The 16,454-nt window shown below is 43.0% G+C and overlaps 1 protein-coding gene across 1 annotated transcript in view; it reads right to left on the reverse strand.

Annotated features, from left to right (window-relative positions):
• Window positions 1-931: 931 nt before the first annotated feature.
• The window catches only part of LOC109623260 (cyclin-dependent kinase 12), a 39,974-nt gene continuing 24,451 nt past the window's right edge, over window positions 932-16,454 (reverse strand). Inside the window, exons 3-8 of the mRNA XM_029856272.2 lie at window positions 12,475-12,783; window positions 12,244-12,409; window positions 9,166-10,507; window positions 8,712-9,100; window positions 8,170-8,643; window positions 932-1,933 (exon numbers count right to left, since the gene is read on the reverse strand). Coding sequence (XP_029712132.2) covers window positions 1,720-1,933; window positions 8,170-8,643; window positions 8,712-9,100; window positions 9,166-10,507; window positions 12,244-12,409; window positions 12,475-12,783 — 2,894 coding nt within the window. The 3' untranslated portion in view covers window positions 932-1,719. The remainder of the gene's footprint in view (window positions 1,934-8,169; window positions 8,644-8,711; window positions 9,101-9,165; window positions 10,508-12,243; window positions 12,410-12,474; window positions 12,784-16,454) is intronic.

Below are 16,454 nucleotides of genomic sequence, written 5' to 3' on the forward strand. Positions count from 1 at the left end.
GATGTGCGACTCAAGACTGCGCCAGTGCCCACCATGTCCAATAACTTTAACCTTCTTCATGCATGAGCTTGCGCTCACCTCGCTGACCTAGTACACGTTTAGGGGTCGTAATGACCCCAATGCACGGCTAGGGCTAAAGAGATTTGCTGACAGACAAAGTAATGATGGCAGCCGAAGGGAAGGAACACTTCGAAGATGTGTTGAATGGTAACAATGAAGGTATACGCATATGTCCGATCTACTTGAAAGGGTACACACTCACTAGAGTGCTTTTTACTTTATTGGTCGTACAAGATACTGCCACGAGTACTGTTCAGCAGGCTGACATCTCTTGAGGTGTCCTTTGTTGATCAAATGCTCATAAGGACGTAAAGAAATGAGCTTTGGAAGATGATGTCATAAGTTATGACATCATAACAATTTGCGGTTCTACATTCCACTCGAAGGAACCGGGAAGCTCCTCTGAGTCTGGATTTGATCAACATCGATCGTACAGCAGTAGAGGAAGCATTTACTTCTCTAGAGTGGGAGACAGTGAGAATAAGCTTGACTATAAATTCTACCAATATGATTGTGGGTAGAGATAGAGGCAGGCCTAGTCGTGCTAGTGCGGAAGTAGTCATTGAATTGATGTGGAAGGATGTGAGTTGAAGATTTTGTGTAGCTAGGAATACTTGTGATATGTGACAATGACGTTGAGAGATTAATGTAGAAGTTAGAATCTGTACAATTTCTAAAAATGTGGACAGGCCCATACACATCGTATGAGATTGTATGCATACAGTCAAAATTAGTTAGTTTTTAGTCGAACCCAATTAGAAAAAAGCGCTGCAAGCAGAACAAAGGTTTGCAGTGTTGCAGACAGTCCACAGGTTTGCATAACTGAAAAAAATCTAAATTTTGCAGTGACTCATTTTATAACAAAAAAAACTTGGTTGAAAATAGTTTATTTCTTTATGCTAATTATCAATCGATAACAAATTTACAAGGATACTACAGCTGGTTATCCTAGGTTGCTTTTTATGCAATATATTTTTTGTTTGATCTCCATTAACTCGTTATCTCATATGTTCATAGTTCTCTTTCACATCTTATCTGGGTTGTCTATTTAGCAAAATGCTAATAAGTACAATTTTATGCCAATTAATTGAGGCTGATGGGACGTGGATTGAAAGAATAAAATCTGTCTGCGCCTCAATTAACTAGCACAAAATTATATTTACAATTTAGTACAGGCTTTCTACTAACTTTACTTTTATACACTATATTTTCTATAAGATTCCACACATCCTTTCGATCATTCATAAAAATAGAAAAAAAAAAAACGCGCACACAGTTTCCACTGTTTAAGTCTATTGTTCGTTCCCTCCCTCGGAAAAAAACTGAAAAAAATCCTAAAATAAACAACAACAAGGAAGAAGAAGCCGGTACTTGAACCCTTCGAAACGGAAGGAAGAACCAGCTTCCCCGCCGAGCTTCACTGCTTCGTCGCGGTCACAATTATACCACCATCATACACAGTTAGGCATGGGGCGTCACCATCAACCTTACCATTTCCACTCCAACAGGGTTGTCCACATCCGCCAGCGGCGCTTTATTGTCTCTCTCTCTCTTACTCTTTAAGTTTTCACTATCAGCGCTTAACAAGACCCTACGCCAGCCAGTTGATTCGATTAATACACACACCTTTTCCGCACGATTTCGTGTTTCTCTTTTGCCTTAACCTAACTCGGCACCGCCACCGGCCACAGGTGCTCGAATGGCACCACCCGAGCCGGTGGGGACAGCGGTGGCGGAGGCCGCTTTGATCATGGTTGGCTTACCGGGAGGAAGATTAGCAGCGGATTCCTGTTGCTCTCGGAGCTGCCTTCGCCGTTTCTTGCTCCAAAGCTCGTGGCAGTCCTGCCACGTGGGCAACTGTGGTGGTGGTAGCCTGGATAAGGGGGAAAGAAAAGAAATGCAAATTAGAAACGTGATTGATAACGTCTAAGGCCTGATGTACACAGGATCAAATATTTGACAAGGAAAGAACTCAAGAAACAGCATCTGTTTGACACTGATGACAATTCAATCGAGTCAAACAAGACGTTTGAACATTGGTTTCTTTTTGCACAAATGTTTGACCCTGCGTATTTACTAAGATCTTAAGAATGCTTGCTGTTTGACTAGTTGATTCACATGATCTTTAGCAAGAGTCTACTCTGCGCGTTTACGTGTTTAAAAAAAATGGCAAGCGTAGGTATAGAGGCTCCACGAATGCCGTTTGCCCATATGATGCTTTCTCGTATCTTCCTTCTTTATTTTATAGGAGGTTCTTTCAAGTTAGGGTTTGGGTACTAGTAGTGGACCCCCTAAGCCATCAAAATTTACTTCTGCGGCTTTTAAGCTATTTTAAGGCAGTGGATTGTTCCAAAGTGGATTTTTTTAACAAGTTTCACGTCCCCTCTTTATGTTAAGACCGTCAAACATACCACATTTATAAATTATTCCAGTGAAATACGCATTTGAACATACGTATCGATGTTGCCTATAATGGACACCACCGGGGTCCATTATAGGATTATTTACAAATATCTTGGCGCCTATAGTGGACCCCCCATTTGATTTCCATGTTAGCTGTCACGCCGCCGACGGTGCCTATAGTGGACCCTCCCTAAGTGTGCGTATAGTGGACCCTTTTGAGTGTTTACATTCATTAAATACCCGCATAGACAAATACAGTTTGTCTAACATTCCAAACAGTAAATTTCTCCTTTCCGTTATTGTTAGCTTATCACAGATAGTTGTTTTTATGTTGAACAATGTGAAACCCAACGCTTTACACTATAAATAATATTTTGAGCAATGCATGCCAATTAGTAACAGTATGTTATGGTGTCTTTCCTTTGTCGAACAATACGAGTTGAAAACTAGTAAGAAATGGTAGTAACATGTGATCGCCGTATATCAAATGGTATGTGCTTCTATTAGCGCAGCACACGAACACATGTACATTTCAACATAAAATACAAGTGCTCGACAATTTGTCAAATAGTTGAGCTCATTTATATTGGTGAATAATATACACCATGCCTTCGCCCTGCGCTCGCTGTCAAAGTAAATTAAAAAAATACAACTCGGTTCCAAACGCTCGGGCCGCAGTTATTAAAAGTTGTAAGTAGAAGAACATCCACTACTTTTGCTACGCCCTGAACTCCAGCGTCCGCAAAAGGTAAGTCATCCATATCCTCAATTATCCAGAGTGTTCTTCCCGTAGAAACTTCCCAACATCTTTGCCTAACGAACCGTTCTGCTTCCATTCATTCTAGACAAAAATCACAACCCACTCCCAGGTGCTCATCATGGATTCGTTAGCGCTATTATCTCCGGATTCGTCCAAAAGATCCGGCGACTATTTCCGTCTTCTCCTTGGGTGTTACAGAAGGACTGGAGACTCTCAGCGCAATTATTGCATCACGCAAGCATTGGATGGCAGGATCCAAGGCAGGATCATAATACCATCGGAAAAAGGCACCAATCGGAAGACGAAGGAACATTGTGGGGGATGTGGTACCATTGACCACTTTGAACCATGAATGGATCATCTCGTCGTAGTCGCAACGGTATCGCCAAGATTTATTCCAAACCAGATGTCTCCGGCAGGGTTCCGCTATTACAGTGATTTTCAATTTAAAATCGTATTTTTTGCGATGTAGGTACTTATTGATTTTAGATACTACAAACTGCAAGAACAAAAACAAAAAGCTGAGTCAAATTTATTATTTAACAAGTGATTTAACTACTGACAAACATCGTTGTAAATCTCATTCTAAGTGCCACAGTATTTGTTTTATAAATATACGCATTTAATTAATCTTTTCCTTATTTTTTGAAGCCATTTACTGTTATCAAGTAACCATGCGCGTAACTAGAGCGCATTTGCTCCCCAGCTGCAAAGTCGTACACGCTGGCTGTAATGCATAAAAAGCGTGTACGACATTGAAGCTAAGGGGCAAAATGCGCTGTAGTTACGTGCATTCAAGTAACTGTTTTCGCAGGAACAAAAAAATAATGCCTCTACTATGAGTAACTATAAATCACTAGTGTGGCATACAGTCTTAGTTTTCTTCCAAATTTATGATTAAACTGTTTTCTAATCATTTGCTATGCAGTGAATTGTTTGAAAAACTGGATAGTATATTGACCATATCCTTTACTGTATTGCGAAAAAATTGTTCGAGAAAACGAGCGATTTTTTATGGTAACCAATCTTAACCGCCTATTCCACATACTGTAAATTGGCAGATTACCATTTGTCAAACTAGCAAATCTGTACATGGTATGGTTATCTTACTGTTATTTTGCACAGTCTGAGAAATAGTTCACTGACAATTGCTAATGGTTATCTACAGTATAAGAAACGTTGCGTTTACAGTTAGTGATTATGCGGGTAGTTAAAATAACCGATTGTTGCGGCCACTGAGTCATTTGTTTGCCAGGAACTAAAGTGTAGCAATGTAATTGATGTTCCCCCGGTGGAAGTTGCCTGGAAAGAGTTGATTTGGGCATTTATATTTGAGTTTTTATGAAGGGGGTCCACTATAGGCGCAGGGTCCACTACTAACACACAACCCCTATATCGATAGAGACGAGCCAGCCAAGGGCTGAAAGTCTCTTAAATAAAGACAAATCAATCAATCAATTCAAGTTATATTGATCCCAAGCACTAGTGTGCGCAGCTTTTTCTTTTTTCTTGTTCATTCTCTTTGATAAGCACAACAAAGAGCGAGATAAAAGAGGGGGCACATGCCCTTCTCTTTCTCGTGTTTGTTTACGATAGTGAGTGAGTGCGGCTTCGGAGTCAGGTTGGCTTTCTATTCCGCAGAATCATTTCTTATTCTGTGGCTTAGTTGGTTAAAGCGCCGGTCTAGCGAATACGGAGTCGTGGGTTTGAACCCCACCAGAACGTGATTTTTTTCACAAATTTCATCCCTCAATTTGGCAATTAGCAACATTTCGTGCCTTCAAATTACAAATTTTTCCAGTATGTTTCGGACATACCAGCAAATCTGGTAAAATGCCATTAAATGGGCAATATGTATCATTGTAAACGGGTTAGACCTCTATTAGACCGTATCACTGTAGCTGTGGAGATTCATTTGCAGGCGTAACCAACGTGAGCTTATCGTATTCGATTTGATTATCAAGTATTTGACGGAGCGACTTCCGGTTCTTCACAATCACAACAACCACCATAGTTATGTGGTTATGTGGTGGTTCAATTCCAGTTTTCTGGTGCTCATCTTGGGCTGCAAAACGGTGTGAGTCGATAAGGAGAGCGTCCAACATAGCTCTGGTCCTCACAAGTTCCTACCTCATGTTTCCACGGGTCAAGTGATGACAATGACCGCCAGCTAAGAGTTGTGTGCTTAGTTGGTAGTGCAGCCTGGGCACTGTTGTCCTTCTGACTTAAGCTAGATTGAGGAGGTACGACCCGTGCGTCTGTTCATCAAGGAGGTGCCCCTCAAACAGCGTCTGTTCTGGTATCCAGCGGCTGAGTAAGAAACGCTGCACCACGCCCAGCTAGATCCACTTGGTTTCGCAAGATGTGACAGGATAATCTACCACGAATTACATCCCCGCAACTTAGACATCCTGACCTTGCAGGAACTTTATTGGAATGGACAGAAAGTGTGGATAATCGGGCATCGAGCGGCTACCTTCAACCAAAGCTGGGGGAACAGGATTTATAGTGTTGGGCAAGATGCGAAAACGTGTGATCAGGTGGGAGCCGATCAACGCAAGGATGTGCATGTTGAGAGTTAAGGGTCGTTTCTTCAACTACAGCAGCATCAACGTGCACTGCCCCAACCCAGGGAGACCTGATGACGAGAAAGAAGCGTTCTACGCGCAGTTAGAGCAAACATACGATGGTTGCTCGCCGCGTGACATGAAAATCGTTGTCGGCGACATGAACGCGCAGGTAGAAAGGGACCGGTAATCTGGCGAAACAGTCTGCACGCCATATCGAATGATAACGGCTAGCGTTGCGTAAACTTTGCAGCCTCCCGTGGTATGATAGTCCGAAGCACCTTCTTCCCCCGCAAAGATATCCACAAAGCTATCTGGAGATCACCCGACCATCAAACAGAAAACCAAATCTACCACGTTCTAATCGACGGTAATTTCTTCTCGGATATAACCAATGTCCGCGCATACCGCAGTGCGAATACATATTCGGATCACTACGCTGTATGCATGCGCTCAAAACTTTCGAAGTTATTACAGTTATTATTACAGTTATTAAGTCGAACGCCGCGGCTCAACATCGAGTATACGTTACACAACTACGTAGAAGTGGCTCAGGACTAAGTGCAGCAGCTACCAGTGGCCGTACCAACGGAAGAGCAGCTTCGCGCAGCTACACTTTAAGATGGCTGGAGGGACATCCGATACGCCAAAGGTATTACCTCGGCTGCAACACTAGGCATCGCGACTCCGAATCACAGAAACGACTGGTAACGACGGCGAATGTGAACAGTTGAAAAACGAGAAGAATGCAGCATGGGCGAGAATGCTGCAACACCGTACGAGAGCGAACGAGGCACGTTACAGACCGGTGCGGAACAGGCAGAACTCAGTCTTCCGGAATAAGAAGCGCCAGCAGGAAGAACGAGATCGCGAAGCGATGGAACAGCTGTACCGCACTAAGAACACACGGAAGTTCAACGAGAAGCTGAACCGCTCGCACAGAGGCTTCGTGCCACAAGCCGACAAGTGCCGAGACAATCACGGGAATCTTCTCACGAGCGAGCGTGAGGTGGTCCGAGAGGTGGCGACAGCATTACGATGAATGCCTCAATGGCGACGTTGCAAGCACCGAAGGTGGCGCGGGAAACACTGTTGAGAGCACAACACTGGGTCATTACCAAGATTTGGGAGGAGGAAGTATTGCCGGAGGAATGGATGGAAGGTATCGTGTCTCCCATCTACAAAAAGGGCGACAAGTTGGATTGCGGAAACTATTGCGCGATCACACTACTGAGCGCTGCCTACAAAGTACTCCCTCAAACTTTATGCCGCCGTCTATCACCGATTGCAAGAGAGTTCGTGGGGCAATATCAGGCTGGATTCATGGGTGAACGCGCTACAACGGACCAGATGTAGAGCCTGCTCAGATAATAGAAAAGCTAGCACAAGTATTCCCGAAATCAGCAGCAGAAATGACAAAAAAACAACAGCCGAAGCTATTGCATCTACCGCATCAACGACGCAGAGTTCAACAGAAACGTACAGCATCGAGAGAAACGGAATGCTCGCCAGCTGAGCCCCTCGGAAACGAAGCCACCGCCGCCCAAAAGAACTAACGCTACAACGGAATACGAAAGTGATGAGAACGGAACTGAAACGATGAGCAGCATGGTTAAAAGGTCTCTAAACCAAAAAAAAGACACGCATTGTGGCAGTAAATCGAGCTTACTTTGGACTCCGCAGAACTCTACGATCGAACAAAGTTCGCCGTCATACGAAATTAACTATCTACAAAACGCTGATTAGACCGATAGTCCTCTAAGAGCACGAAGCATGGACTCTACGTGCAGAGGACCTACGCGCACTTGGAGTTTTCGAACGTAAGGTGCTGTGTACCATCCACGGTGGAATGCAGATGGAAGACGGAACTTGGAGAAGGCGAATGAACCACGAGTTGCATCAGCTGCAGCAGAAAGAATCAATAATCGTCCACACCTCGAATATCGGGAGGCTACGGTGGGCGGGTCACGTCATCAGGATGTCGGATAGCAATCCCATTAAAATGGTTCTCCAAAGTCATGCGACCGGTACAAGAAGACGTGGTGCGCAGCGAGCTAAATGGGTCGATCAAGTGGAGGACGATCTGCGGACTCTTCGCAGAGTGCGGAACTGGAGACACACAGCCGGACTGAGTAGAGTAGAGACGGCTACTACAGTACTACATATGTACAGCAGAGGCCACTCAGGCCTTAGTCTGACCGGCAAGGTAAGGTGTTTGTATCCTAATGTAGTGCAAAGAAATATAAGCCATAATATTACGCAAGTGGGAGAAGATTGGTTATCCAAGTTTTTTTTTCAGTATCACTCAATTTGCTTCAGTCAATATTGCGGAACGTCTAATATAAGGCAACGTAATAAATAGAATAGAAATATACTCACTGATCGGGCACGACGTTCTTGAGCCACGCCGAGTTGAGCGCCGCTTCGGCCGTTATCCGCTTGTCCGGATCCAACTCCAGCATTTTGTCCAAAAGTTCCAAGCAGGACGCGGGCAAGAAGACAAAATCCTCGCGGATCTTCCGTCGGTACTGCTTTTTCGCCTTCAACGTGTGGAACAGCGGCAGCTTGATTACGTTTGGCCATACGGCCGGCGTCGGTGTGCCGCATAACCGGGAAATCATTTCCAGCTGTGCGGGTTCCTGGTTGGCTTGGAAGAGTGGCTTCTTGAGGAACAGTTCCCCTAGGATGCACCCACAGCTCCACACGTCGATCGCCGGACCGTACCGTTCCTCGCCCAGGAGCAACTCCGGCGGTCGGTACCAAAGTGTGATCACTTTGTTCGTGTACGGCCGCTCCCGGTTGTCAGCATTGTATAATCGAGCTAATCCAAAATCCGCCAGTTTAACTTCACCCCTGGGAAAGAAAATTGGTTGTGCTTAGTTGATGGTTCAACAGAAAACTTCGGCACTCGCGATACTCACTTGTTGTTCATCAAAATGTTGGAACATTTGATATCCCGATGCAGGAAGTTTTTCTTGTGGCAGTAGTTCAGTCCATCGAGCAGCTGCCGCATGATGCCGGCATTGTTCTGCTCGTTAAAATCCACCATGCCCGACTCGAGCAGTCCCATCAGATCGTGATCCATATACTCGAACACCAGATAGAACGAGCCCTTGTCCTTGCGGAACTCGAGCGCGTCCTGCTTGTCGGTGACGATTTCCCGCAGGTTGACAATGTTCTTGTGGTTCAACTGTCGGAGGATTTTGATTTCGCGTACTGCCGTAATCGGGAAGCCTTCTTTTTCATGCTCCAGGCGAACCTTCTTCAGGGCCACCAGTTCGTTGGTTTCCTGATCACGAGCTTTGTACACCTGGTGAAAAGTAAAATTTGTTATTTATCATGCACTGCTACCTAGGAAATATCACAGTTCTTTACCTGACCGTACGTTCCCTCGCCGATTTGTTCGATCATATCGAACACATCGACGCACCGTTCACCCCAGTCTTTTCCGCCGGACGCCGACATGGGCCCGAGCATATTGCGTGAGTGCCTTCGGTTCAGTATCCGAGGACGGCCTTTTGGTTTCTTACTGGAACTACTGGATTTACTGCCGTATTTACCACTGCTAGAAGACTTCTTCGTCGGGGTCCCCGACAGGGACGGTGGCGAACCGATGTCATCGTCGCCACTCAGATCCTCCGACCCAGGTACCATAGGTGGCAGCGGTAAGCTGAGTAGACCCTTCTTGACCGATGACGATGGCGCCGAGGATGGTTGTTTGTGTTCGTTACTACTACGCTTACTGCTACTACTGCTGCTTCCACTCTTGTGGCGGTGTGAATGATGCGAATGATGATGATGGTGACTATTGTTGTTGCTGTTGTTGACACTTGATGATGATGTTGTGATTGCTCCCGTTGTGGTGAGGGTGGGAATGGGCATCACTTTCATTTGAGCACCGGCCACTGGGCTGATTTGTCGCGGGGGACTTGGAGTTTGAGCACTTTCCAGTTCGGCCACGTTCACCCCCGGTGGCATCGGTAGATTCGTAAGACTTTTTGGTTTACTCATTACAGCTGTGGTGGTTGGTTTTGATTCTGTTGCTACTCCTCCGGGCAGGGTCGTCGTCAACCCCGACGACAGAAACTCACTCGACTGACTGGCACTTGGATTGAGACTTTCGCTGCTTTTACTATTCAATATCACAGGTATTCGTGAGTCTGCGCTCATGCCGTCGCCCATCGAGTCCACAGTATCCGTCATTAGCGTACCCGGTGCTCGAGTTGTTGCACTGTCAGACTGATCCGGCATGGGAATGTCAGTCACAGTGACATCCTTGAGTCCGTTCGAATTCGTTACGGCAAAACCACTGCCATCGGAACTCGCTATCACACAATCATTGGACATGCTATTTTCGTTGATCAGCGTTGCGCTTCCCGCTCCTTGCTCATCCTTCTTGTCCTGCAGAATCTCCTGCAGCTTCTTCATCCGTTTGTGCTTGTCCTTGATCAATTCGGCGAAGAAGCTGGTGTCGGTAATTTTTTCCTTGATGTCGATCTTTTTCGAAGTAATATCGCGGGGAGAACGCGATCGACTGGGGCTTCTCGAATACCGTCGATTGCTCGTCGATGGTCGCCGGGGACTTCGAGAGCGATGCCTGGAACGAGCACGACTCCTACTTCGATCCGGTGAAGGGCTGTAGTAATTCTTGCGAGATCGTGACTTTGAAGGTGTTGGCGAACGCCTTCGCCGATGGCTAGATACTGGACTGGGACTCCTGGAAAAAAGGTTGCTCGAGGTTAATGGCGATTGCCGAATCATTGTATTTTGCAAAAAGATGTTTAGCATAATGGACGTTTTACATTACACGTTAATGAATAATCATCATTCCATTGGGGTTATTTTTTGGACAATCGACCCACCAATAGGACGAAATCAGTAAAGTACTAGATTTGTATTTTTAATGAGCTAAATTGTTGTATGATGAGAAAGCAAATTCTCCGTTTCTGCAATGAAATGGTGCAAACTGTGTGGGTAATATGATTTCTTGACTAATTTGATGCTGTTTGAGCAAAAATTTAGGTAATTGTGTTGGGTTTTTTTATTTCTTGCCACTTCAACAACACAGTTTCCCATAGTTTTGCCCATTGTTTCCCATCAGATTAGTCAAGAAATCGTAATACCCACGCTGTTTCATTGCAGAAATAGATAATAATTATTGTTCATCTCACCATACAAAAATCCAGCTCACTACTTTCAATCTACTACATCTTCACTGATTGCGTCCTATTATGCTACTATTTCATGATGGAATAAGATACAGCTTTGAATTTTCCTGCCTTTTCCTACCCGGGTAGAGGTGAATGGCAAACCAAAAACAAAGGAATAACAAATTTTATTGTCATAACTTATTTTGTCATTCATGAGTTCTTCATGAAGAGCTTAAAACAACATGTGAATTGCATAATATGATATCATAAAAAAATATGCCATTCGCTTGTCATTTATCAAATTTGGAAGAATAACTACTGAATGTCTTATTTTGCTATCATAACAAATTTTGCAATTGGTGAGATATTGTTGACCTCTTACGAGTTTGATGACCCATCGCAGTTTCGCACTTGTCAAGAACAACATAATGACAAAATTTGAATTTTAGTTATTCTAATGGTAACTTTTAATAGTTGCCAGGCGAATAACTAATTTTGATATTGTTCTGTTTTCAATAACTCAATAATGGTATATTTTGCAATTCTCAATCTTAATTTTTTTTGTTCTTGGTTTGCCATTGTAATGTCAAAATTTGACATTCTTCGGTTATTTCGTAGAACAATGTCAGTTATTATTTTTGCCCTTTTGTCACTTATTTCAAACAAACCAATGGCAAATTTTACCATTCAGTAATTCTTTTTGAATGGTAAAATTTGCAATTGTTTTGTAATTCTTTTCTGCCCGGGTAGTTTTCATCAGTGTTGGTATAAACTCAAATTCTCAAATCTCATGGTTGAGTTGTTTCACGCGCGATTCTTGACTCGCCAAACTCACCGCCGAAAAAATCATGCATGAGTTGACTCATGATTTCACTCATTCCTTTATTTCTTGGTGTTCTTAATGTTTACATCGAAGTTTTTAGGATTGTATGATAGAACAAAAGCAAATCTAGCGTACAACAACATTTAATGTCGTTCAAATTGATTTCGATTCGCTTTACAAGCGAACGAGATTTCGGCGCTTGACTCGTGAGTGCGAGATTTTGCATGAAATTCTCGCGCGTGAGAAAACGATTCAGAATCGCGTGCGAGTTTGCTCACGCAAGAGCGGTTCATGAGTGTGCTTTGAGTATGAGTTTACCAACACTGGTTTTCATTAATAAAAATGTGCTAAAATCGATTTTCAGCGTCCTCAGCGAAGAAGTCTTTTATTGGTAGGTTTAGTCAAGTGTATGGATGCCAAACCCCCATTATTGCCAAACATCTCTTTCCCAGTTAGTAGTTCGAATATACTGCTACAAACCTTGAAAACCTCCTCGGAGGTGGAGGATCACCCCTTCGGTCATGCAGGTCCCATTCCGGTTCCCGAGGCCTGTACCGCTTATCCTTCCGGTAGTAGTCCTTCTCCGGGGGTGATCGATCCCTCCGTCGTTTCGATGGCGGCGGAGTATAAGGCTTGTGTCGACCATCTGTGTTCAAAGGATAAGACGTTTACACCGAACGCTCCAACAAGCAACTTCCATCTTCAACTTACTTGGACTTGGACTGTTCCGCAGGTCTCGGCTGGAACCCTTCCTGGAGCTGGGCGAGGGAGTACGTCGATACCGGTTACCACGCGGCGTAGGGCTGTCATTGATCATGACCGGACTGGCATGCTGCAGCTGCTGAGATGGCGCCGTTTGTAGTTGCTGTGGCCTTTTTGAACCGACCGGAGGTGTGTGAGGTGACGATGTGGACTGGTACAGCTTCCGAGACGATGGTGGCCCTCGGGGACTCCGACCACGGGAAGAGTCTGGGTACGGGCTGTTGAGTGACCGGCTGGATGGCCGAATTGGGGGTGTAGCTGATGATGAAAAAAGACACGGATTACGATTTAACAGGTATACAATATAGTGAATAATTTAACTAATTATTAGGAAAAAGTAGATCAAATATCGAGCAGAAAAAAAAATATTCGTAAAAAAAAACGTCCATAAATTATATAATGTAAAACTTTGCCATTTAGAAGCCGCCCATCCCCCCATGTCACACTTTTTGGACGAAATTTCTAAAATGATTGTATGGATAGGCAAATCTCACTTTGCTGAAACTCTCCTTCTCTCTCAATGCGTGATGTAAATAGTGGACGTTCTCTAATGTACATTATTATATGGACTTATCTGTGCATATGAATATAACATGAATATCATCATCCCACCCAACCTATTTCTCATAAAATAATCATTTTAATTCTAACTTAAATTATCCTACAATGGTTCCCCCGGGGTCAACTATTGGGTAGATCGTATTCTTTAACCATGTTACATTCGAACCATACAAATGCACACACCCCACGTTGGGCGCCAATGTAACGAATAAAATTGTGCGGAACACTACAAATGCATTGTGCTCACGATGAGTACCACAATTTGGACAACTTCTAACAGAACCCTACAAATGCGCATTTATGTTTTTCCGTATCGGGCCCCACGTCTGGGAACTTAGACACGAAAAACAAAATGGAACATTACAAATGCACTAACCACAAACATGCAACACATAACATAAATTGTGCCCAGTCATCCATATGGATAACGAAGTCCGAATCCAGGATGACGAGGTTTCATTATTGTTCTTGGTCCATCAGTCAATCCTGTGATCGTATTTCTTCTGACGGATTGCCTTTTTGTTTGCAACTTCATTTGCTTACATAGCTTGTGTTTGGTCTAGGAATTTCTAATCCTAAGGGGGGCATTCCGATTTGGGCAACAACACAAGACCGTCTACAATTCGATGTCCGTGTTAGGGGACGGCTTGCGTGTTTTGTACTGGATCGCTCCTGAAATGTTTGAAGTGCTACAAATGCACATTAACATTCAGGGACAGATGTACAAACCTTAGTATAACATACAAAATAAACTGACAAAATGTTCACAACAATTTACAAAAGTAACACATGTTAAATCGATGGTAATAGTGAACCCTCTTAGATTTAACCAATAGTGTTCCCCCAGAGTCTGGGCCCAGACTTGTTTACATTTACAAATTTGTTCAATACATTGTAGGGTGGGCGGGGCAAGATGGGTCACCTAAGGATGAATCATCATAACTTTGTAAATACAAATAATTTTATGTAGTTTGTATTCATCTTCTACTCTTCAATACATTAGTAACCTATGCTAAAAGTCGATAAAAAAATAATAAAATACAAAACAAGATTTTTAAATTACAAACAAGATAAAAAGATAATAAAATACAAACAAGAGAAAATAACGAGCAGTTTTTGAAAAAGACCGATTTTGGGCTTTGAAAAAAGTGCGGGGCAAGATGGGTCACTATTTAAGTAGTTTACATTTTCTCAACGAAAAAACGGAAATATGTACCATTTTTTTCTGTGTTCATATATGCTCCTTACCCACACTGAATAAACAAAAGCTACTAGTAAGCGTTCAATTATTTTTTTTGGAAAATAAAAAAGTTAACCGCTTTAGTGTTTTTTAGTTGATTTTAAAATCGATGTTTTCACAAACAAATTGTCATAAATTTATGTTACAATTTTAAACGCTCATTCCGTTTGGTTGGAGTGAGTTATGAGATAGTCTTGTAATAAAGAATAAATCACTTTAGAATGCTCTAAAAATACACTCAAAAGTGACCCATCTTATCCCGCGGACGTTTATATGGAGATTATATGGAATGTATCGCATAAGAGCACCGCCACGGGAGTCCTCATCGCTATCCCTATTATACCACTCCTTTTCGGGTGCTATTTTAGGATAGCACCCCACCTTCCCACCAGTGGTTTCTATTTTGGGATTAGGGACTTCAAAAACATATTGATTTTCCACCGTGCGTTGCTAAAAGCGGTCCTTACTTTTTATTGGACGTAGTACAAATTAAAACAAATTAAATATGTCCAAACTTTTGATGAATCCTGCATAAAGTGACAAAAGGGTCACAGACAAGCACACGTAACACTTCTAACATTTCGTCACAAACAAGCAGACGTCTCCGGTCTCCCTCTAGTCATCTCTTATCGTTTTATTTTTTAAAGAATATTTAAACCAAATATTCTGTAGTTTGCAAATTGTTCGCAGACGGCGCTCACATAATTTTTGCTGCCGCTTGACGTTCGCTCACTACCGGCACCTACTGAGCGTTTTGTGAAATAGCGTGTTTGGCATTGGGGATTATGTTCACATGACGATGATTTTAATAGCAATTTCTTTCAAGTGTTACGTTTGCTATTCAAAATCATAGTCGCCGAAACATGTTCACCCAATCTAGAAGGATTGAGTTTGGCCAATAGAGTGGCCAATCATAAACTAGGTGACAATTGTGAGCGCATGTAAAATTTGAACAAAAACGCTGCGAACGCCACAGATGGGCAATTGGCCAACTATTAAATTTTTAAATAAACGTGAATCGGTGTACGTGGGAATTATTAGTGCTGCGTCTGTTTGTTTGTGATAGGGTTCTGGAAAACATCTAGTCACGTAAGACAAAGTACATCAATATTCACCTCTTGCTCTATTTATCCACTGCTGTTCATTTTCCACACCACTACTCAGCTCACTTCACCGCAAAATGTAAATAAAGAAAGTGACGTCACACAAACCATCGGAATAGCAACTCAGTGCAAGATTTGAGTGGGTCCCCAAATGTGGAAACCCATCGCTAATCCCATGTCGCGTCCTTATTTTTCATTCCCGTTTAGATACCACCGGTGTGAACATGGGTCCCTATTCAGGGCCCGGAAATAGGGATAGGGACCCAGATAGGGACGCCCGTGGCGATGCTCTAAGAAAAATGGCTAAAAACCATTTTATTTTTAATTTCCAATAATAGTGAATAATTTGTCAATAAATACCCTTAACTTCTGTATATTCATTGTGGTCACCCAACAAAATTATTAGCATAATCAAAACATAAGTAATGCGCTCGAAAATGTCACTGACCCATCTTGCTCCGCCCCACCTTATTATCGCTTATTCCAGCTTAATCCCACCATTTGGAATGACATACTGTCTAGGAACATAAACCATCGTTTCCCGGTGACTGGTAGAAACAGATTTGAGCAGGAAGTTTAGGGAAAATTTAAAGGGGTCCACTATTGGCTAAAATACCCAATTTTGATTATCAGTTGAAACATCATCAAACTAAGACTTCGTCAGGAACTCGTTGGAGTTTTCGTAGACAAACTACACCAAATGGTATAAACTAGTGATCCCGTTTATAAATCGTGCGAATAGAATCATGCTTGAACAGCCACATGCAACTATGTGATGTCAAGTGATGAGTTCAATGTTTGTTTGAGATTCTCCAAGAACTCCCTTGAATAAAGGTAATGGTATCTACAAGCGTAATAAGTCTGGAACGTCCTGGATGCCTTCTGAAAGCGTCCCAAACACGTTATGACGTCTCTGGAATCCTCCTGAAGATAAGCAGTGATCCAAAATGTATTGTCAAAAAAAGTAAACTTCTCAAAACCCCCTGAAACTCCAACGGATACCCTGTAACGCACTTGAGACCATC

Source organism: Aedes albopictus, chromosome 3, assembly GCF_035046485.1.
Source record: "Aedes albopictus strain Foshan chromosome 3, AalbF5, whole genome shotgun sequence".
NCBI lineage: Eukaryota > Metazoa > Arthropoda > Insecta > Diptera > Culicidae > Aedes > Aedes albopictus.